Source organism: Centrocercus urophasianus, unplaced genomic scaffold (assembly GCF_019232065.1).
Source record: "Centrocercus urophasianus isolate 14NV4802_14NV808 unplaced genomic scaffold, USGS_Curo_1.0 seq_24, whole genome shotgun sequence".
Taxonomy (NCBI): Eukaryota; Metazoa; Chordata; class Aves; order Galliformes; family Phasianidae; genus Centrocercus; species Centrocercus urophasianus.
Window position 1 is genome coordinate 11,463,568 of NW_024884800.1, and position 23,098 is coordinate 11,486,665.

Below are 23,098 nucleotides of genomic sequence, written 5' to 3' on the forward strand. Positions count from 1 at the left end.
GGGCAGGGCCGTACGGCGTCGCGCCGCGCCTCCGACGAGCTCCGATCGCGGCCCAGCGCGCCGGTAAGTGCGGCGGGGCGGCCATTGTGGCGGCGCGGCCCCGGGGCTGACGGCGAGCGGAGCCGCTTCGCTCCTCCCCGTGCTCGGCGCTCTGCCCCGCCGCTCCGATCCGCGGCGCTTCCCGCAGCGCGGCGCCCGGGGCCTGGCTGCAGCCCGGCGTGGCGGCGGGGCGGCGGGGCACGGAGCTGCTCGGCCCGGGTGCGTGGGACGGCGTGTCCGTGGGAAGGGGGCTGAGGTGGGGCTGCGCCGGGCTCCGCTTCTGAGAGCGGGGCTGGACCGGGCCGTGCTGCCGCTGGGCTCGGCGAGCCCCGCCGGGAGCTGCTGTGCTCCCGTCCTCGCCTTTCCTCTGGCGAGTTCCGCGGGCAGCTCGTGGGAACGCGACAGGCCCCGCTGCTCTGTGTCCTTCCATCTCTTCGTCCTCCTGCAGAGCCCAGCCTGCTGAAGGGCTCCCAGAGGCGGAATGGCTGTGGGGTGCCCTGCTGAGAGCGGTGGACGATCCCGTGGGTTTTACGAGGTCCTCGGAAAGAGTTTGGATGAGGGCTTTGCAGCGGGCCGCGTTGTGTTGTCAGATGTGGACCTGCATTCTTGGCTGCCTTTCTCCCCATCCGGTGTGACCCAATGGACGCTGTGCCGGTGCCCTGTCTTGGAAAAAACAGGTATCTGCGAGCCACTGATAGAAAAGTGGCTTGTCATGTGGCTTTGTGTAAGGTGGAAATAACTGCATCTTAGGCTTCTGCTGGAGCTGCTGGGCAGCGCTGGTGTTCAGTCAACGACTGAAGCCAGCGGCCTTCCCCCAGAAATAGGGTGGCTTTGACTTTTTGTTGGGAGCATCTCTTTTCCTTCTAGGTTTCTGTCTTTCACATCCAAAAGCTGAACAGTGGACACCATGAGGTGACGGAGAGCAGCAGGGACAGAGTGTGTGCAGAGCGAGGCACCCAGACAGCCAGGCTGGAGCAGGAGAGGCGCAGGAATGCCTCCGTGGGAGGGCTCTGCCTTCTAATTCAATAGCAGCCTTAATGGAGGCATTGTGAGCTCCTCGGGCGGAGCTGTTAAACTTACACTCATCTTGTAAAAGCGTTCACTTGCGTGTTTGTTTTTCATGTGGTTACTACTTGCAGTTGTGGCGGCTGTGATCTCTGTGGAGGCTGAAGGCGCAGTGCTCCTGGCTCATCCCGAGCTCTGTGCCTCTGCTGCTGTGGTAGTGTGGGTCAGCTTCGGTTGAGCTGAAGTCCTACAGTAAGGTGGGGTCATAGTGAACTGAGGGGGCTGCTGATTTGGGAGCATCTCTGGTGTGTTTTCAGGTGTTTGGGTGCTGCTCAGCTGTTGTCTTCTTGCTCCACTGCTGAGTGTAGTCTGTTGCAGCTGGGGGCTGGAGCACAGATGTGCTCAGCAACGTTTGCTCTCTGTGCCTGTCAGTGTGCTCCAAACCCATTGGCCTGGTGGCAGAACATAACGAAACACAAAATGATTTTCTTTTACAAAAGGTGAGATGGAAACTCTGAGTGGGGGAAAGCTGAGGTTGGTGGTGAATGGCACGCTGCCCATCTCTCCCCTTAAAAACAAGGCCCTGCCACACATGCAAGTGCATCGTGTCCACCTACACTGTAGCATTTTGCTCACCATAGGACCCAGCCTGCCTTATTAAGTATGTAAATGTGGCACACTAATTACACCCTACTGGGGTAAGAGTCGGCATGTCCTGCTGTGGATGTGGTCACACCAGGAGGAAAGGCCGGGGACAAGCAGCACCAGCTCCAGGCACACAGATACCTGCCCACGTGGTGCTGCACGTCGGTGTAATTATTGCAGTGACAAACAACTGGAGAAAATCACAGCTCTGAGTAAAGGAATTTTACAACTATAAAGCTTTTGCTAAATCGGGCCTCGGGATTGAAACTTTGAAGTGCTCTAGTTGTCTTTGTTTCTGAGACAGAATGACATTAATACGCGGCTTTCCGACAAAACGGTTTCTGTGGCATGCTGGTTTTACTGTAACAAAAATCATTAGCACAACAGTTTATTTGAGGATAGCGGCAGCACGTTTTAGCAGTTCCGTGCCTGTCGGTATTGACAGCTGCAATAACATCCCTCTGTAAACTGAGGAATTAATGGCACGAATATGCAGGAGTGTCCTGGAAAGGACTGCTGTTTGTTTGTAAGCAGTGCTTGGGGAAATGAGATGGAGCGAAGTTTCCATGTGGGGCTCACAGAAGGAGCCGGGCTGTGCTGTTCTGGTGGTGCAGGGCTGTGCTGTGTGTGCTTGGGGCTTCCGGGCACCATGTGCATTTCTTGCTGCCTCTGTTTGCAGAGGCTTTGATTTCTGTTGCTGCATAGGGAAAGACCGTGGGATGGCTCAGGGAGCTCAGAGCGTGTTGTGTGGGGAGAGTTTGGAGGGTTTGCTTGGCCTAGGGAATGAGAACTGCATGTAGGGGTGAGGATGCTGTGGGTTGAATGCTGCTGAAGGAAAAAACAGCATGTAACGTGTAAGATAAAGGATGTATAAAATGGCCACGGATAAAACTACATTGGAAAATGGAAGATGGTTTGCGATTCTCAGGGCCGTTGACTTCTGGGGCAGGCTCAGAGTGCTCTGGAGAGACGCTCCCAACTGCTTTGTGGAGGAGCGTGGGGTCAGTGGGGAGGGATTGCACAGCTGCAGCAGGAGGGAGACTCGGTCCCTGGGGACGTACCCATCCCGCTGCAGCGTCACAGCGAGTTCCCTGCGTCTCAGCTGAGACCCTTCCCAGGGTGGTAGAAGGAGGTCTTTTGTTTGTATGTGCGTTCAGAACGTGCTGAACTGCTGCTTGAACACACCGTGCTGCCTGAAGGTGTCTGGAGCAGGCGTGCACCCTGCCGTGCTGCTGTGCTGTGTTCTCCCAGCCACTGCCCTGACCGGTGCCAGACGCCTCCTGCTGCACTGGGCTTCGTGTGCCTCACTGTGCCTTTGTCTCCATCACTCTGCACCATTGTATGGGCAGTGAGACAGATGGGGCTCATTCCCATTCAGAGCTGGGACCCAGCTTGTGTGGCCTGCTGTTAGTGAGGCGTGCAGCTCCTGCAGGGAGTCCTGGGGCTGCAGCCCTTGTAGCACCGTGCCCGGCTTTGCTCTGCACGTCTTTGCTTTTCTAGCATGGGGAAGACGTGCCGTGTTCTCCATAGAGGAGGGAGAAAGAAGCCTGATGTCATGGTGTACAACATGTGGCCTGCTGGAGGAGGCTGCTGTCAGGATCGCACGCTGCCAGTGCTTCCCAGACTGCTGCTGGGGAAAGTGGTTTAAGGATGAGAGCAACCTGTGAGTTAGGGTGAGGGGATGCTTCGTCTGACGCCAGCCCTACAACCAGCATTTAGGCAGTTATCCTGGATTACAGAAATCCGTGCTCTTGCCGTGAGTGCTTCTGCATCCTAATCCTGGCGACAAGACAGAAGCTCCCCTGTGAGTTGGGTAAGTCCCTTAATTTAATGCCCCATCTCCCATTTGTAGCATCAGGATGACGTGCCTGGTTTCTTGCTGAGAATTAATTGATCGTAGCTTGTCTTTGCTGATGCCTGTGAGAATTAATTGATCATGCTCAAGTGTCTGCCTCCCATTCTGACGGCTGTACTGCCTGCGTGCTCCCAGCTGACCACATGAGAGCTGCAGGAGAGGGCACTTTTCTGTTGCGCTCGGGCTCAGTGGTTCTTGCTGTTCTGGAAGTTCTCTGTTCTGACGTGGAGGAATAGAAAGCAGCGGGTGGATGAATGCTACCTGGTGTCGTGGTGTTTCATTGCAGGCAGATGTTTTCATGGCAGTTGTCAGGATCTGAGGGAATTGTGCAGAGCCCAGCTGTGCAGCTCTTCTGCAGAGCAGGGAACAGGTGTGTTCTGTGCGGCTGTCCCCACCACGGATGAGGGTAGCAATGTGCTGTGCTCTGCACTAGGGGTCATCAGGGGATTCTGGAGGGCTCTGGCCCTGCTGAAAGTCACGCAGCCAGGGTAGAGTTGGGTGAGTCCATTGATGGCAGTGGGTCACTCACACCAGCTAATCTCTGGTGCAGCACAAAGAAGGGATTTAACATTCTGCTTACCATAGGCAGTGTCAGTCTGCATGAAGGAGAAAGGTTTGATGAGCTGCCTAAGGCCTGTGGTGGGTTTAAGGAATAAAACAGGGCTGTTTTCCTAAGTCTTTTAGGTGCAGGCTGTGAGACTCTCATCCTCTACCTCATTTCTGTTTTTGTTGAATGCTGAGGTGGTCGTGCCTTTTCATGGATGCTCTTAAAAGTCTCGAGATCCCAGCTGAGGACAAAGCAGGCCTTTGCTTTAGCTGGTGCTGGGGTGGATGGAAGTTGTCCCTAGTATAGAATCATAGGAACACAGAATGTCCCAAGTAGGAAGAGACCAATGGATACTATTGAGTTCAACTCCTGACTCCACACAGAACCACTCAAAATTCAGACTCTACTTCTGAGAGAATTGCCTTAGCACTTCTAGAACCCATCCTCAGTGCCATGGATGTGCTGGAGGAGGGGATGCGGTGCTCAGCACTCACTGCTGGAGAAGCTTGTTAGCAGAGGTGCTTTGTCACAGTTGTACACTAACAGAGCCCCAAGCTCTGGCCCAGGTCAGCCTCTTGGCACCGGCTGCCTGCTCCCCTGGCAGTTTCAGTCATGCCCTGCTTCTACCTATGGCTAGAGCAGGAAGCTGTGTCACCCCAAGTACAGCCAGATCTACCTCATCCCGCTGGCTGCCTCAGGGAGCTGGGCACAGGTGAAGTGCTGTCTTTTACTGTTGTGATTTGTATATGTTTGTTTCTGACCCCGTTTTTGCATTCCATCAATTGTGTGTTTGCCCTTGGTGACTTTATTGTCCTGGCATCCATAAATAGCTGTGTGGTCACAGCAGTGAGCATCTACTGATGCCAGTGCTGATGTGGAGCCAGAGCGAGCTTATTTTCAAACTGAAGTCTTGTTCCTGTTTCATTTTTCTACTACTTTAGCAATGCACGTATACAGATGTTTGCATACTATTTTCTATTGATCCTATCTAATCAGGTCTCTCTAGAGAGGCTCTTTGGAGGTTCCAGAAGAATCCTGGAGTCACCCCAGACAGGCTTTGGATCTGCCCAGGAGTGCAGAAGTGCTGTTTGTCAGAGCTAGAGAAGCACTGGTTGGCCCCTGGGATGCTCTGGAGAGGCCCTGGAAGCCTCAGAGAAAGGGCAAACTGTGCTGTCAGGGATGTATAAGGTGGTTAAATCCGCCTCTGTCAGCAATGGCTGTAAATACATCCCCTTGTCTCCAGCCTCTAGGTGAGTGTCGGAGCTGTTCCAGGGCTCAGGGTCATGCAGCAAGGTCCCAGCTGAGCATCCTGCTGGCTGCTGTCAGGGAATTGTGTCAGACACTCACCCACGGCACGGTTACATTCAGCAGGCCTGAATTCCACCTACGCCTTGCTCTCTGTTGCCTCCAGCTGGCTCTGCGCCCGCAGGGCTCGAGCAGCCAAAAGAAACATCAGGCACGGACACAGCCCCTGGGAGCAGTGAGCTGGGGATCCGGCTGTGCTGGGGCTCAGTGCCCCACTGCAGGCAGGAGGACAGGTCAGCCTGCAGCGTTGGGAGCAGAGCTGCGTCCCGCCCCATCTGTTTTCCCAGGCCACTTATTTTAGTGAGGAGGGTGAACACCAAGGTTATCATTAATTATGGAGGCAAATAAATACTGCGCTCCTCTTGTATGGGTTCCCAAGGCTTGAGAGCAAACCTCACATCGTGGGCTGGCTGTTGGGTTATAGGAGCTGAAAGCCATCATTTGGGTGTTTTTCACTGAGATCTCTGGGAAGCTGTCCTGGCCTCGGGCTGATCAGAGCTAAGCCTCAGGTATTGCAGCTCAGCGGTGCATTACAATTCTCACTGGATTTATTTTCTCCGATCTTAATTCTGGAAAAGAAATATTACTGTTTTATTTCTGCTGCTATTAACATCAATCCAGGATGAAAGTGAAAACCTACCTCTCTCTGCTTCTGAGATTATCTGATCAGGGTGGTTTATAATAAGTACTTCTAATGCAGTTTTATCTTGCATGACAGATGATTTCGAAAACAATTGAAATTTAGTGAGGAAAACAAAATATGGTAAATGGCTGCTTTTGCTGGATGCGCAGTTGCCATTAGGGCTGCTCTCTGGCTTGACTGTCCAGATGCTTCCTGTTTGGTGCTACGTTCGGGATGGCTGGAAGCAGAGTTTGGTGTGTCTTGGTCTCTCTCCCTTTTGGAGATGCCCGTGTTTTCTGTGCTGACAGGCAGTTGCTAACAGAGCAGAACCTCAGTGTCTCTGAGAAAGGTCGGAGGTTGAATGAGGTGGCTCAGGGCTCAGGTCTACCTGTCCCTGTGATGTGGTGCTATTGCCAAAGGCTATAGGTGGGTTCCGGAGAATTCACAACAGTGACGTCTTTGTGCAGAGTTCTAACAGGTAGGAGGTTTTTGCAGCTGTAGTTGCAGGTGGTGATGTAGCTCTTTGCCTTGCTACACCTATGTGTCACCCACTGCTGTCTCCTTATCTCTCTCTCCTTTCTTTTTGCTTTAGATCAGCCACGATGCTTTCGTCCCTGTGCCTGCAAGAAGATTCTACCACCATTGTTTCCAGCTAGAAACACGAGAACCGAGCAGCTGCCATGGAAACAGGCTGCACAGAGGAAGCTGCCAGGACCCGGTTGCAGTCTGCAGCATGCAGGCAGTGCAAGGGCGGTGAGCAGCAGCCGGAGGAGAATGTTGAGCAGCTGTCCCAGCAGAGCGATGCCTCAGCCGTGGCTGCAGAGCAGCAGCAGCTCCCGGCACCCTCTGGCAAGCTGAAAAAAACTGCTTTCAAGTTATTTGGAGGGAAGAGGAGTATATGTACACTGCCGAGTTTCTTCAGCAGCAGAAACAAAGGCCAGGGGAAAGGAGCTTCTAAAAAGGGGCTCAGTAAAAGTAAGACCCACGATGGGATCAGCGGCACTGCATATGATGAGGGCAGTGGGGCACAGTTGGAAAGCCCTTCAGATGGAAGCAGGGATTCCCATCCTTGCCTGCTGCCAAGCTCCCAAAGCGTTCACGTGGCCATAGACAGCAGCATCAAGTTTGATTTTGGCAGGCAGGATGGCTCTCCACCAGGGAGTATTGAGGGCTATGAGAAGAAGCCCAACGGAGACAAGTCATCCTTCCCCAGACCAAAAAAAGGCCTGAAGGGACTTCTGAACAGCATCCGGCGTCACCGTAAGAGCAAGATTGCTGAGTGTGAGAAAACAGAGCTCTCTGAGTGGCCTGGGGATTCGGAGGAGACCAGCAAAGCTCAGGGCACGAAAGCGGAAACTCCTGGAGCTGTGGAGAAAGGAGGACCCGGGTCTGTCCCTCTTGCTGCAGCCTGCCCAGGAAGCTCAGCAGGTAACTGCTTGGTGCGCACAGCAGCTGACTTTGGGGAGGCTGCTGAGCCAGACTGGCTCCAGGCTGATAAGGGCGGCTGTGAGGGCGATGTGGTGGTAATGCCTGGGGGCAAGGATGATCTGGATGCAAAACCAGAGGTAGATGCTGTTGTCTACACAGAGTCCAACTACAGCCATCTCCCTGTGGCCCTTCATCCAGACAACGACCCTCCCTCATTACATTCTGGGGACCAGCTGAGTCTCCTCTTTGGAGACGTCACATCCCTGAAGAGCTTTGATTCCCTTACTGGGTGCGGAGACATCATTGCCGAGCCTGACATCCTCAGCATTGCTGAGAGCACGATCTCTGTGGAGCGCAGCCGAGACACTGCTAAACGGAGCCCATGCCTTGTCACCTACCAGGGAGGTGGGGAGGAGATGGCCATGTCTGAGGAGGAGTACCTCCAGCAGATATGGGACAGCACCGCTGAAGAGGGCAGGAGCTATGAAGCCCCGCTGCCTCCAGCTGTGAGCAGTCCCGAACTGCAGGCAGTGAGTGGCAAGCTGGAGACATGTGGTCTGCGTGAGGGGGAGGTCCACCCCTATGCTAGTGGGGCAATGGATGGGGTCGAGCTCCTGACACCGCAGAGCGACCAGCAAGAGTCCGCACCTAATAGTGATGAGGGATATTACGACTCCACCACACCAGGACCAGAGGATGAGACTGGGGATGGACTTTGTGAGATCAAGAAGGACCGTCTTCCCAGAGACAGCTACAGTGGTGATGCACTTTATGAGTTTTACGAGCCTGATGACACACTGATGAGCCCCTCTCATGGGGAGCAATCCCTGTTCGAGAGCAAAGTCTCTCATCCAGAGATCTTCAGCTACTTCTTGGACTTCTGCCTCCCTTCTGAGAAGAACTTGATCCAGATGATGGATCAGAAGAGGGGGGTTATGGAAACCGAAGAAGAGCGGCTAGCTGCCATTCAGAAAGAGCTGCTGTTTTGGGAGCTGCAGAGGGAGCCAGGCTTGAAACGACTTGATGCTCCCAGCAAAGAGAAGTGTCCCAGGGAAAAGCAGCACGTTGAATGTAAAACTAGAGCAGCCAACTTGATTGGCAAAAATCAGAGTTGCCTTGGTAGTGAGCAGATTGCTTCTCAAGCTCTGAACAGGAGTGTGAGTGGTGGGATTTTGGTGGCTAGAGCTGAAAATCCAGAGTGGAGTGATTTTCCAGGGCCTTTGTGTCCAGAGAACTGTTACAACAGCCAAAAAGCCCAAGGAAGTTGCCTTATTCAGCTCATGAAGAACAACCCAGGATTTAGCTCTGATCCAGACTGTGCATTGTTTGGGGGGTCTCTCCATGGCAGTGCAGCTTCAGCCAAACCGGGGATGTTCCCCAGCCACAGACCCCTGGAGCATGAGGGCTGCTCGCAGAGCGACCACCACAGTGGGGTGGATGCTGCTGGCAGAGAGCCCCAGGCTGACCGTGAGTGCGAACCTGAGCACGCCATGAGCTTCTCACAAGCTCTGGTGGAGTTCACCAGCAGTGGCACCCTCTTCTCCAGCCTGTCGGAAAGCCTGGGCAGCTCTGACTCTGGCTCGTCCTTCACTCAGAACCTCCCCGTCCTCCCCACCATGGTCACATTTGACATTGTCGATGTGGAGCAGGAAGGGGAAGGGGAGTGCGAGCAGCACCTCGAGATGAATGCTGATGAAGACATGGCTGCATCCTTTGAGGCCTTCGATGAGAGCTATGTGCAGAAGGAGTCGTTTGCTGAATGTGACGAGAGAATGTTCCTGGGGTACCCCCAGGGCTCCTTCCAGAGCTGTAACTGGGGGGTAGCCAGCCTGCCCCGGCACCTGCGTCTGCATGAGCTCAGCCCTGCCATGCCAGCACCGCTCTCCCTTAACAGGAGGAGCAGGTCGCTTGACACGGAGAGCCTGGAGTTTGAACTTGCGGAATTGCAGATCTCCAAGAACGGCCTTAAGCCTTGCCAGCTGTGGTCAAAATGGGACAAAAAGTACTCCGATGGAGCAAGAAGGAGCAGGAGCAAAGAGGAGGCAGAACTGTCAGCTCCCGAAGGTGGGGAGGCCAATGGTGTGCTGAGCTGGCCAGGCTTGCAGCACCTCCAGTACAATGCCGAGCTGGCTCCTGGGGGGATCAAACACTGGGGTTTTGCTTCAGCTGCTGGGATGCAGAGCAGCTGGGAGCCATCTGATCGGTCAGATGCAGACTCCCCTTTTTTGCCCCTTTCAAGGAGCAGTGCCAGAGAAACTCTGGACAGGCAGCCCCAAGATCTGGAGCCAAACAGGCTCCTGGTCAGGCCATCCAACTTACCTCTGCAGCCTGACACGAGGCAGCCCCAGGAGGCGTCTGGGTCATATAGGTATCACGGAGAAGCCCCGGCCAAAAAGCTCGCACGTGTGCTCCCGCTGGGGGAGCCACAGCCACCGCAGTGCATCAGCTTTGCCCAGTCCCCAGAGAAACCAGCCAAGTGCAAACCTGTCGGCGTCACCCAAGGAGTGCCCCACTTCCATGACAGCAACGACACCGAAACCTTGAAGAGCTCAGCCTGCTTCACAGAGCGCTATGGGAGTGCTGGCAAAGAGCTGCTGAAAGCGAGAGCTGCGCCGGGGAGCGCGCTGCCCAGCGGCTGCCTGAGCACTGCAGTGAATGTAATGGGAGCCAAATAGCTCCTGCTGGGTGGCTGGGAAGTGGGGAAAGGGGTGAGAAGGGAGGGCGGGGGGAGGGAGAAAGTGAACACTAACGAGTGACTTATGTCGAACCGGGCCAACAAAGATGAACTTCTCTTGCAGCTGCAGTACATAGTCTCCGTGCTGCTGCCGTTCTGCACTGCTGTGGGTACTCTGGTTTGGTGCAGAGCAACCTCCTGGATTCATAGATTAACACTGAGGCACTTTTGTTTTTTTTCCAGTGCGACCCACCACTCTCGAACACAGTACACGATGCAAAATGTGGTAGCAGCCCCAGTGCACAATCCCATTGCTGCTAGAATAAAATCTGGAAATGGACCCATTTCTAGTACGGCAGGTTTGTTCTCTGCAGATGAAGGGGCACCATCACCTTTAAAAAAAGAAGCTGAGCAATTGGCAGCTGTGAAGGAGTGAGGAGCATTGCTGCGCTGTGACCTCGCTCGCTGTGTCGGTTGGCTGTGAGCGGTCACTTCTCCCACATTGGGGTTTCTCACCATAGGGCTGGGCTGCAGTGCGTGCTGTGGTGGACATTCTTGGAGTCTCCACTTCAGAGCTGCAGCCAGGAGAGCATGTCCTAGGGAAGCTTTCAAAAGAAGTTGGATTTCTTCCTCTTCTCTGTGAAACACTTTTTTTTTTTTTTTTGACAAATTTTTAACATCTTCCATCTTGATCTTGAGCTGGGGAGCTGCAGAGGAAGGATGCAGGTTATTTTGAGAGCAAGGACAGGGGGCAGTTCAGCCGCAAGGGCAACTTCGCTGTCACTTTTTTTTTCCTGCCTGAAAGGAAAGTAGGAATGTTTGTGTGTGTGCTGATGACGCTTTCCAGTTCTAGCTTTAATGTGCTCAAGAATACAGTGTGCAGAGAGATGTTCTATTGATGGATTCCCTTTCAAGAACAAAGTGTCAGTCCCTTTCCTGTCATGGTCTCTCTTCATGGTGTGTAATTCCCAGCTGACACCATTCCTATGCCTTGTCCCCAGTCTCTCCCAGGCCAAGGGCACGTGTATGACTTCTCTTAAATAAGCTAAACTTGCATTGGGCCTGTAGCTGTAAAGTTGCCGTTGCTGTGTCTCTTTTTGTTTTACATTTTGTGTTCATTTTCTTTACACAAACTCATACGAAGAAAGTATTCTATTAATTGGAATACAGGATGTAGCACAGCCTAAATTAGGCTTCATAACTTCTTCCTTCTAATGGGAGGGAACAAAAATGCTGAAGATTGCTACAGGCTTTTGATTTTCTTTTTTTTTTTTTTTTAATTCCTCTTTTGAACAAATGTGGAGAAGGAACACAAGCATAGGAGACCAACGTTCTGAGGAGGTTGTCAGAGCTCTTGGAAACACATCTGGAGGATAGCAAAGCAGAGCTGACATTTTCCTGAAGAGGTTCTCAGTGTCTGTGTTGATCTGAAGCACGTTAGTCTCTAAACCTTCCCTTGAGCTGATCAGCTTCAGAGCAGAGGCAGGTGCCAAGGGACCTTTTGCAGAATCAGAGCCTCTTGCCATCGGGCAGAAGGAAAGGACTTAAGAGATGGAGGAATGGAAACAGGTCCCTGCACAGGGTAGCTGGCAGACCTCCCTCCCCCCTACCCCAGCCTACCTTGCCTTCCCAGATGCTGTTGCACAATAGGTATGCAGCTCTGGAATTTAAGAGAAGCAGATGAGGATGTTGGTGAACATCCAGGAGATTCTGTACGGTGAGTCAGTCACCCAGAAACTCCAAAACTGCCTTTGCCAGGAGCAGAAGAAGGATGATTGTCATAGGGGACTCTGTTCTGAGGCGAACTGAGGGCCCAATTTGCTGACCAGACCCTTTCCCACAAGAAAGTCTGCTGCCAACCTGGGGCCTGGGTCATGGACGTCACCAGGAAGCTCCCTGGTCTGGTACAGCTCTCTGGTTGTTACCTGCTTCTGGTAGTGCAGGCTGGCGGTGCTGAAGTTGAGGGAAGAAGCCAAATAGCCCAGCTCAAGTGCACCCACATCACTGGTGATGAACTGTGGGGTAAGACGGCACAATCGGAGGGGCTGCGTGTTGCTGAGATCCTTCATTCTGCTCCACGAGGTGCTGGGTACGATGAAGCGCATCTGAAACGCATGTACACCAACACACCCTGCAAGGAACAAGCAAGAAGAACTTAAAACCCTTGGCTCAGTCCCAGAGCTACTACATCATTGGTGTAAGCAAAACCTGGTGGGAAGGGTCGTGTGGCTGGTGTGCTGTGATGGGCGGTTACAGGCTCTTCAGAAAAGATAGGCAGGGCACCAAGAAGGCGGTGGGCATGGCTGAGAGCTGCAGGAGTTCAACAAGGGTCTGGGCAGTGCTCTCACACACAGGTCTGATTTTTGGGTGCTCCTCTGTGGAGCCAGGGGTCTGACTTGATGATCTGTAGGGGCCTCTTCCAACTTGGGATATTCTGAGTCGCTTTCTGTGGCTTAAAAAACTTCTTATTTCTGTCCAACTGACTGAAAGTCAGTTACTGATGAATTAGGTGTCCTTTTTCCCAAATTGCCAATTTTCTGCTTCTCTTTGCAGCGGAAGTCGTAACATTAAATAAATCACAAACTGAAAATAGGGCAGTGATGCCCTTCTCCAGAGCCTGACACGCCATGGGGGTGGCAGGGCTCTGCTCAGCATTGCTGTGGAGCTGAGTCCTTCCCCAGAGCAGCTCACCGCCCGCTGCCCACAGCTGCAGCACAGATACACATGTGGCTGTGGTTGGAAAGGCGGGCAGCTCCCTGGTACTGCTCTAGTTGTAAGGTACCAAGGCATGAAGAGCTTTTCTATTTTGTTTACCTAAGCAAAATGGGTCCTGTGATTTCTTCTTGAGATGAGGCTTCTTACTGTCCTGTCTTTGTATGTCCATGAAGGAACAGGGAAAGGCAGAGCTGGAATTCCTTATGGGCAGCTCCTCTTATGTGTATGTTGTTGTTTGTTTTCTGAACAGATTCCTGAGGCTTGAGCAGACCCATCTGTGTGTCCTTGGGATTAAACCTTCATTTTTCAGTGTTTGTGCCACGAGCATCCCCTAACAAATGCTCCTAACTCCCTCTTGCTCAGAGTGAACTCAGCCGAGCTCTGCTGCAACTCAGTGCCAGTTCCAAAGAAAGGATCCTGTAGTTATCACTGGCAACACAGAGCTGTCACAACACAAATAGGTGCTCACTGGAATTGCTTGGCCTCCGCAGTGGCCTCGTACAGGAATTTTAACCATTATCTCGTTTTAGCGTGTCACCAAAGGCATCTTGTGGCTCACAGGGCTTTTGCGCGGTGTTTTGTTGTAAATGGTGCAGCCTTTGCCAAAGTTCTGGTGAAGGATGAAAGTGTCTCAGTGCTAAAATGAATGTTCAGTTGCAAATGCATGTCTGTAGTAATAATTATTTTGGTTGTAGGTACGTAGTGGGGAGACTTATTGGACAACAGTTCCTAGACTCTGATGTGTGAAAGCAATACAGCCAAGACTTGATAATCTGACTTTATACCAAAGGTTTCTCCTCTTAATTTGATTTGAACTAAACGAATCAAGTATCTGTTGATTTAAAATGAGGCTTCTAAAAGCATTTTTAAAATAATTTATTGAATTATTGGAGTATTCTGCCCCATTAACCCAAAGAAATAAGCATTTTCAATTTACTAACTTTGTCTGTAAGTTGTCACTGCCATAGATTGGATTTCAGTACCTAATGTTTTCCTTCTTCTATAATACCTTTCTGCTATGGAATAGATAGGACCTGATCTTCCCACTGTGCTTTACTAGTAGGGAGTTACAAGGGGACTACAGGTTGAATGCCAAATACAAGCTCCTGGGTCTTGATCTTGTCCCCCTGTGGCTTTGGGAGAGATTTCTCACAGCTGCATAGTCCGAATTAACACATCGCTAGAGGGGGGAAATGCTCATTCTTGTGTGGTGTTAACTCATTTTCAGAAGCAGTGCATCTTGGAATGAAAGGATAAGCTTTAAGGGGGTCCTTTGTCCTTTCTCTGACCTACCAGGCTGTCTGTTGATGATTGGGAATGCTTAGTGGCCAGCCTTTGTTGAAGCCAAACAGAAGAGGATTTGGTGTCATAGGGAGTGCTTAGAGCAAGTTATTGTCCCACTGAGTGGGATGCCATGGCTGCTCTGTGGTATGGGGCAGGGGCCTGGGAGGACACCCTTATGGGTTGTGAGCTCTTGGAGCTCTTTGACCAATGCTGACCTCTTAATGAGCGTGATTTTCCTAAAAATGTGACGGAGGAATTTCCCACCTGAGTCCTTGGACCACATGGGAGCTAGAAGCAGTCAGACCGCTCACTGAGGGCTGCAGCTTCTCATTTCTGGCTCAAGCCATCATCTTCTAACCTGGTAAAATACAGACTTACCCAAGGAACCTGAGCTTGAGAGCAGTAATTCTTGTGCAAAAGAGGTCTGCGGAGACAGAAATGAGGCATACAGCCCGGGGTGAGCAGCTCAGTCTGGCTGTGTGGAGGAACACCCCCTAAGGCTCACGGAGCTCAGTGCATCCAGGGAAAGCCTTGGAGAGGTGGGTCGTGGCTGTTTGCTGCCGACCAACCCCTGACCAGGTCAGCCTACCAAGTAGCTCTGTATTGCGTTTTGGGGACTTTGTTTGTTTGTTTTTTATATACGCATAAGAAAACGGTCGATTTTATCTATTTTTGTATAGTTTTGCATTTTATATTCATGGGGAAATTTTATGGACTGTTCTTTTACTTACGTACGTTATGTGTTTCAAAATGGTGCGGTTTACAGTTCTGATGGAGAAACAGCAATTTATTGCTGTCACTGCTGCTGCCACTGCCTGTGCAATGCAAGAGACCCACGTTGCTCCCCACACCCCCGTGCAGAGTGCTGTTTGGCGTCGTCTGAAGGAGCAGCTCTAGAAATGAGAAGCCAATCCACTGCCACTGCGCGCTCTGTGTGGACACCGCCAGGATGTCTGTTTTGATACTGGTTTGTCACTCTTGTCAGCTGTTTCTTAGCTTTGTTTTGAATCTGAATTTGTGCACCGTGGTGATTTTTCCCTGAAAGTGTTGTTGGTTGTCTTTAAACAAACGCCCAAACCGTGTGGATTTCAGTTTGGGATTTCTCTGTGTGCTTCAATTATGTTGTCCCAAACCAGGCTCTCCTCTGTTCTCTTCAGCCATTGCAGGGCAGGAGGTGCTGTTGGCTGCTCTGGGGTGATGGAGAAATGAGTGGAACAACATTGCCTTGAATTGTGGGGTCACAACCAAAAGGAGAGCTCTGCGTATGCTCAGACCCAACACTAGTTAATGTGGATTTTTTTTTTAATGGAATGAATATGCTGCTTTGTTTGCCTGACTCAGTGCCCCTGCGGAGTTTGCAGCCCCGTGTGGGGTACGAGGCTGACATAACTCTGCAGAAGGTCGTGATGATCAGCTGAGCAGAGAACAATGCCCAGCGCTCATGTGCAAAAAGAAAATGAAAAGCTGAAAACCCATTCGTCCCTTCTTCCCCCCTGAGCCAACACCAGCAGAGGTGGCAGTTCCAGGCTGAGACGTTTGGCTCTGCTCGGATTTCTGTGTCCTTTAATTCAGCAGCTCTTAACAAACAGGGCCACTGTCGGGGTTCCTTAGGATGGATCGGGGCGAGATGGCAGCTCTCCTGGCATCTGATCCCGGGGTCCACAGTGCAGGCAGCACATGGGAACCGAGGGGAGCCCAAGGGAAGCAGAGCTGCCCCAGTTCTGTCCCTCTGTCCCCGTTGCAGCCATGCAGGGAGCCCCATCCAGCCCAGCTGCGTGCTGCCCTGTGCCAGGTGCCAGGCTTGGGGCTGTTCTGTTTTCTTGGTCTCATTGCTACTCATCCTCTTGACTTTTTAATGTACTGACTGTGTTTTAAACTGAATGTTCCTTTCACTGAATTCTAACAAATAAACTTCAGATTTTTAGAGAACGTCTGATTTTATTCCTGCTTTGTGTATCAGGCTTACTTGTGCTTGATTCCATCTTTCTCTTTTCCCACCTCTCCCATTACACTGTGAGCAGGTTGCAAAGATGTGCTTCAGAGAGCACAGTGAGCTGCTGTCTGCCACGTGCATACCTTGTCCAAGCTGTGATACCAAGTGCACTCTGCAGCACAACCCTCCTTGAGGCTCTGCCCTGAGCCAAGCTTTCCCCTCTTTCTCTGCTGTTGCTGAGTGCACATGGGTATTTGTCCTTGCAAGAAGCATTTCCAGGTGGTAGAAACACATGGTGGGTGGCTCTGATCCCTCCTGTGGTCCCCTGGCTGTGGAGAAGCATCACATCCTTCTGCACTGCTCGTCTTCACACTGCCCTGCTTGAGAGCTTTTCCTTTCCAGGCCCCAAACCTTCAGCATTTTCATTTAGAGCCAACCAAGCTGCATTGGCTTAAGCTGTCACTGATGTACTGCCAATGCATTGCTGTTGGTGGTGAACTCTGTGGTCCCACAGCTGCTGTGTGTGCCTGTCCAGCAGTGCCACCAGCCCACTGAGTGCCCTGGGGCCCAAGCTGCCCCAGGTGGCTGTATTCACACTGCTGCCTCTAATGGGAGGCAGCTGGGACTGACTGGTGCAATCGAGTCCTTCAAATCTGCTCCTTTTAACATTTAATTATTATTTATAGGACTGTGTTCTGATCCTATGGGAGGGAGAGGCTACAGCCCCCTGCCTGTCCCAGGGGAGCCATGGCTATAATGGGGTTGACCCCTTATGGCATCTAATTGAATTTAGGGAGGGAAGAACTCCCTGAGCAGCGTGAAGGGAGGACGGAGCGGGGCAGGCACCAGTGTCACTGATGGATGAGCCCCAGTGCTTCACTGCATCTTGACCATGGGCAGGAAGAAAACAAACAGTGACAGCAAACTACACGGGATACATGAGCACGACTTCAGCCTGCTGGGACGGAGCCTGGGGTGTCCCTCCCAGCAGGGAGCTCTCAGGTCAGTGCTGATCACCTGCTGCTAAACACAGCTCCCTCGCTGCAGCTGAGTGTGGGTGCTGAGCAAACATGCTCAGAGCTGCCTGTCCTCATATGGATGTGTTCCATGCTTAAAGCGTTGCTTTTGGTCTCATTTCTCTTCCTCAAAGTGGTTTCCCAAGGGCTCAACGCTGGTCTGGGGACACCACTGCGTGCTCCTGTCCCACTGCTGCTGGGAGTCCAGGAGAAGGGCTACTTCTTAAGGAGGCTGAGGCTGCCAATTAGCACCAGCCCATTGATTAAGGCAGTTCTAGAATCGTTAAGGTTAGAAAAGACATCTGAGATCACCTAGTCTAGCTATTCACCTACCACCCATACTGCCCACTAACCCCTGTCACCCAGTGCCACATCCACACGTTTCTTGAGCACCTCCAGGGACAGGGACTCCCCCACCTCCCTGGCAGCCCGTGCCAGCACCTCACCGCTCTTTTGGAGAATAAATTATCCTTCACATCCAACCTCGGGGCTTCGTGGCCGTGGATTAAATCTAGCAAAGCAGGGCACCCAAAAAGCCACGGAGATTTATTTTTTAATCTCTCTATTTTTAGCACGAGGCTGAGCTCTGTTTGTGCTGGAAAATAAATCCCACCGGCCTGCAGCGTCTCTTGGAGCCTCCATCCCTCCTGGTGGCTCCTGCTCCAGCATGGCAGCACTGCTGGGAGGGGGACCGGCTCCCCAGACCCCCCAGCTGGGGCCGGAGGGACATCCCCGCCCCTCCCCGTTCATCTGTTTGCAGGAATCGCTCTCGCCCGCGTGGATTTTTGGAGCAGTTTAGGTGCTGGGCTGACCTCTAAGGGAGAGCTCCGTAATTGCACTGCTGCGCTCAGCGGTGCTCCCAGCGCTTCCCGGAGAGCGTCGCTCCGGACCGCGACCCGAAGCGCGGTGTGCGCTCGACCTACAGACGGAGCCCCAGAGCTGCCCCTGCGTAGGCACAGCCGGGGGTGGAAGGAACCGAAACATCACGGTTTGCGTGCATAAGGCGCTCAGATCTCTGCAGTTGGAGCGAAGGTTCGTCTTGGGGAGAATAACCTCCCGTGCCGTCCCACGATGCCCACGCTGCGTTGTGCTCCGGCACCAGAGGGCACCGGGGACCCGTTCAGCCCAGTGCCACCCCCGGAACCCGCTCTGCCCCGGGGCACTGAGGGCTTTGGGTCCTCTCTCCTCTGCAAAACGTGCCCCATTTCCCAAAGCCAGCCACGCAGCAGCACCACACGCACCTTATTATTACTTCAGATACCCATCCCATGTAACTTCTGGCTTCATTTTTGTTTTACAGAGGCTTAAAGCAGAAGGCATCCTATTTTGTGCTCCCAGCAGAACTGCTCACACCACTTATCCAAAGCTCAGGGTCCAGGGCTCCAGGACGACATCCCCTCGGCTCCAACCCAAGGATCGGGCACACCCTGGCCATGTCACTCCCTGCAATCTGCTCTCTGGGGTATGTATGGAGAGGACTTCCCAGAGACCATCAGAATAAGCCTTCAGGATCATGCTAGGAAGCTCCTAAAGGGGAAAAAGAAGTGGCTTTCCCCAGTATTCCCCTCAGGAGCCCCGTTGGGTCCCTGCAGGGTGGGCTCAGGGATGAACAGCGTGGGGTCCAGTCACCCTGGGGTGCAGGTGACAACGTACTGCGACTGACACAGGAGCAGAAGGAGGACAGAGGTTGCAGCCTGCCAGGGATAATAATAAAATAGTAAAAATATTGCAAGAGGGATAGTATGGGATGGAATGGAATGGGATGCTCCATTCTTTCCAGTGTCACCCAGTCCCCTGGATGCAAACCAGAGAGATGGGGAAGATCAAAAATCCCCCTCAGCATGTGTGCCAAGGAGCCCCCACACCTCCATGGCTCTTCCATGGCAGAGTAGCACCAAATCACTCAAACACTTGCAGAGATGTGGCAATGGGACAGCAAAAGCCAAGGAACCACAACACAGCATTGGGACTGCACATAAGAAGTAATAGGTATGGGACTGTGAGGTGTGGTTTCCTGGGTGGAAGATGAAAGAAGGGTGATTAGATGCTCACATGTTGCCATTCATTAAACAAGGAACAGTTTTTTGTCGAAAGAGACCTGGTGAATTTGGGTCTGGGTTCCTCAAGAAACTGCACTGCAACCACTCTGCAGGATGAAGGATGAGTGAGTGAGGAAGCCCCACTTTGTCCTCCTCTGAGCTCTGCTTTGGCTTTTGAGCAGCAGCAGCGTTGGGTTTCTCTGCCATCTTCTGGGGCCGAAGCAGCCACCAGCATGAAGGGTGCCTTGGTTTAATGGGACCTGGGGCTGGGGGTGGCAGACCCAGCTGTACCATGGGGAGCATCTCCAGGATTATGGAATGCCAAAGGCAAAGAGGCATCAGGTATGATTAAAAAGTGATTAAGGCTGATTTTGAAAAACAGGACTTGGGAAAACAAATCTTAGGAGAAATAAATGGGGATTTCCTTGCTTGATCGGTGTGGTGTGCGAGAAGGGAAGTAACAGAGACTGAATCTGACGGAGCCTGAACCTCACAGATGTTGTTTGTGAATTTTGCAGTTTTTTGGGGGGCATGTTTTATTATTGCAATGAATGGAGCCTGCAGCAAACAGGCTGGAGCCTGAGCACCCCTGGTCCCAGCAGGTCAGTTCTGCAGCCTGGGGCTGAGCTTCTCCGCCATCAGCACCTGTGTGGGACAGGGCAAGCTTGGATCTCTGCAGTCCTTTCTTTCTCCAAACTTTTTTTTCTCCTCACGCTTGGGTTCACTCGCTGCTCCATGGGCACCGTGCATGGATTTGGCCTCTGAGGGCAAAGCAGAGTTTGTGCTTCCCTGCCATCATCCCCATAGGGGACCACAGTGAGGGCTGGGATTCATTACAGAACCACAGAATCGTTAAGGTTGGAAAAGACCTCTAAGATCACAAAGTCCAACCATCAGCCCGTCCCCATGTACCTACTAACCACATCCCTCAGTGCCACATTGGCCCTTTTCTTGAACACCTCCAGAGATGGTGATTCCCCCACCTCCCTGGGCAGCCTGTGCCACTGCCTCACCACTTCCAGAAGAATTTTTTCCTACTATCCATCCTGAACTTCCCCGGTGCGACTTAAGGCCATCACATCCTGCCCTAGTGCTGTTACCTGTGCCACATCCCACCCCACATCCTCCTGCCTTCCAGCAGGACAGCATTGAAGCCAGGCTGTCACAGCCCCAAGGCACTGATGGCCCTTAATGGCCCTGAGCAGCCCCACCTGTGTCCCACACCCACCCCTGTGGGCCCAGGAGCCCATTTAATCCCAGCTGGGGTACTGGTTCCTCCCCAGGCACAGCCCACGCCTGGCCACCTTGAGTGCACTGCCAGCCTCACAGTTGTTCCCAGCCTTTGGGCCACCCAATGCAAAGAATGGATGGGTGCTGTGGGGCCAGGCAGAGCCTTGTGTCTGCGGAGGGGTGTTCTATACAGGATGCCCTGTATAGAAATAAAACCATCCTTTATACAACCGCACAAGGCCGGTGGCTTTTGTTCTTGCTCCAAGAACTGTCTGATGAAGGCAGCTATCCTCAGGCTCAGGAAGTGTGCAGGAAGGTTTCCAGGCACGGAAAGCAGCCGAAGCCCCAAAGGTGGGCAAAGTAGAGCAACCCCTCCTGCTGCAGGTCTGTGTGCTACATGCTGAGGGGTGCAGTGATGCTCTGCTTGGTCCCATTTCTTCTTGGGTAAATTGTTGGTTTCAATAATAAAGTGCTTCATGGTGTGAAGCTTGAAAAAAAACGTGAAATCTGGAGTTGCACCAAGCCCAGGAGGGAGGCGTGCCGCTGACTATTGTTCCTTTAAGGAAGAACAACAAGAAACCAGACGAAAAAGAGCTCCCAGCCACCAGCCCCAGACTGGGGGCACTGGAGCCAGTGGGAGCCCCGCGCCCAGGAGGGAGGAGGCTGCAGCCCCCAGTGGGAGGGAACCCGTGACTTGCATCAGCACCAGCTTCACTCGGGGAGGTGTTCCTGAGCTAACTTTTTCTATAACGCAAACCAAACCCCTCCGAGATGCTCGCGGTGCTGTCGACTGCTCTCTGCGGCTGTGAGGAGTTCTTCATAACGCCCGGAGCCGGAGGAAGCGGAGGAAATGGAGCCGATAGGTGGAAGCGTGTCCCCGTGCGGCTGGGCCCCGCGCTGCCCTGCTCCCTTCCCGCGGCTCTGCTGAGGCTGCAGGTCCGCTCTGGGGGAACGCGCTGTAGCGCAGTGGGGATTTCTAGGAGCGGCAAAGGGCTGCTGAGATCTGAGCTGCTTCCCAGCGAGTGCCCACCTTGTGGAATTATAGAGGGAGATGGCAAAGCCTGCCGTGCTGAGTCCACATGAGCTGAATAAACGAGGAGCGGGGAAGCGTGCTCCTCTGTGGGACAGCAGGCAGGGAAGTCCCAGAAGGAGCCTGAAGCGCCTGGACTGAAAGAGAATGTGGGGATGTCACAATTACACTGCTTTCAGTGCATGCATCGTGCAAGAAGGGAACCTCCGGAGAGGCTCAGGTTGGATATTAGGGCAAATTTATTTTCACAAAGAGAGGCAAAGTGCTGGCACAGGCTGCCCTGGGAGGTGGTGAAGTCATGGTCCTCAAAGGCTGCCAGCTTCGCCCTGCATCTACCTGGTGTTTGTTCTCTCCCTGAAGGGATGCTTGGGGAGTCACGTTCAGGCAGCACTGGAGCAGTGACTGCTGGGTGACGTTCAAAGCAAAATTCATTCAGCTCCACCACTGATTTCTCCCCCTGGCTCCACAGCCCTGCATGTGCCCAGAGCTGCAGGCCTAGCCTCCACTATGAGCAGTGTCACTCAGCACTCATCCTGGAACCGGGACAGAGCCGTGCTCTTCTGAGTCCACATGAAACCACACAGCCAGGGCAGTTGGGCCCAAGTCCCCAGTGGTTCATTCCCCAGTCCTCTATTTACCTTCTCTTTTTTTTTTTTTTTCTTTTTTCCCCCCCCCCCCCCCCCCCCTCTTTTTTTTTCCCCTCCAGCATAGCCCAGAAGCAGCTAAGGAGACCCTGAAATACCTCCAACTACAGCACAGAAGTACTTGAGGTCCTTCTACTCGTATTCCAATGCTCAGCAGCCCTGACCTCAGCACCCCCTGCAGCCAGTTATGGGGAAATGAATTGCTCAGTGAGCTGCACCTGCGGCTCATTTAATGCAGCTGTTGGTAGGGGTTGGTTCAGCAGAGGGAAGGAGCACCTGGTCTGGGAGCTGCTCTGTGAGGTGCACGGGCTGACGAGACGGTGGTGCTCATCCTTACAGGCGCGCCCCCACGCAGGGCTCTGACCGGAGGCTGAGCTGTGCTCGTGGGGCTCAGAGCTGTGAGCTCACCAAGTGCCCGGTGTGCTCGGCCCGTGCTGCCTGGGGTCTCTGGGGGGTGGAAGTGGGAGCTGGGCCGTAGCGGGAGCCCGGCGGGGCCGGGACGGCGGGCTGCCACAGGTGCACTCCTAACGAGCGGCTCCGTGCACGCGGCCAAGCCAAGGGACTGCGCTAAGCCCAGGTGCGCTCCGAGCCGCACAGAAGGGATGAAAGAGAGCCGTCGGTGAGGGTAGCGCCGCGGAGGATCCCGGCTCAACCTGACGGAGCTCGCAGCCCGGCGCTGGGCACGGTGGAACCGCTCGCTCCCGCACGTGGGAAGCGCTCCCAGCGGCCCAGAGGCGGCCGCACTTCCTCCGATTGTCCCGGCCGGGCCCTGCCGGCAGAGCCTCGGGCGCGGGGCGGTGCGGAGCCTCCCCCGCGCTTCCCCCGGGCCGGGCGGCGCCGCGCACACTGCGGGCGGCGGAGAGGAGGAGGAGGAGGAGGAGGAGAGAGAAGAGACGGGTGGCCGCGCTGCACCGCACCGCCGCGGGAAGTTTCCGTCTGGGCTCCCGTTCGCATCCAACTCGAGACTTTTGAAACAACTCAATTTCTTTGATTTCCTTTTAATTTAACTTATTGTTACTATTATCATTTATTTGCTTTTAAGTTTTATTTTCTATTTTTTCCCCGCGAGCGGCAGCGGCCGGCGCCG

The 23,098-nt window shown here is 53.3% G+C and overlaps 1 protein-coding gene across 9 annotated transcripts; it reads left to right on the forward strand.

Moving 5' to 3' along the window:
• The first annotated feature begins 3 nt into the window (after nt 1–3).
• On the forward strand, nt 4–16,048 carry AMER1 (APC membrane recruitment protein 1). 9 transcript variants are annotated; one of them, XR_006170035.1, is made up of 4 exons: nt 4–63; nt 6,611–10,103; nt 10,364–12,317; nt 14,886–16,048. XR_006170035.1 is itself a non-coding variant. In XM_042825265.1 (4 exons), exons 2-3 carry the CDS (start codon nt 6,699–6,701, stop codon nt 10,439–10,441), a joined length of 3,483 nt encoding a protein of 1,160 aa, XP_042681199.1. In that variant the 5' UTR covers nt 4–63; nt 6,611–6,698; the 3' UTR covers nt 10,442–10,479; nt 11,428–16,048. The 9 variants fall into 9 exon arrangements, 6 of the variants coding, with proteins under 6 accessions (XP_042681199.1, XP_042681200.1, XP_042681195.1 ...); XR_006170036.1 differs by having other exon boundaries at nt 6,611–9,510; nt 10,364–10,479; nt 11,428–16,048; XR_006170037.1 differs by having other exon boundaries at nt 6,611–9,510; nt 10,364–10,479.
• Nucleotides 16,049–23,098: the final 7,050 nt, after the last annotated feature.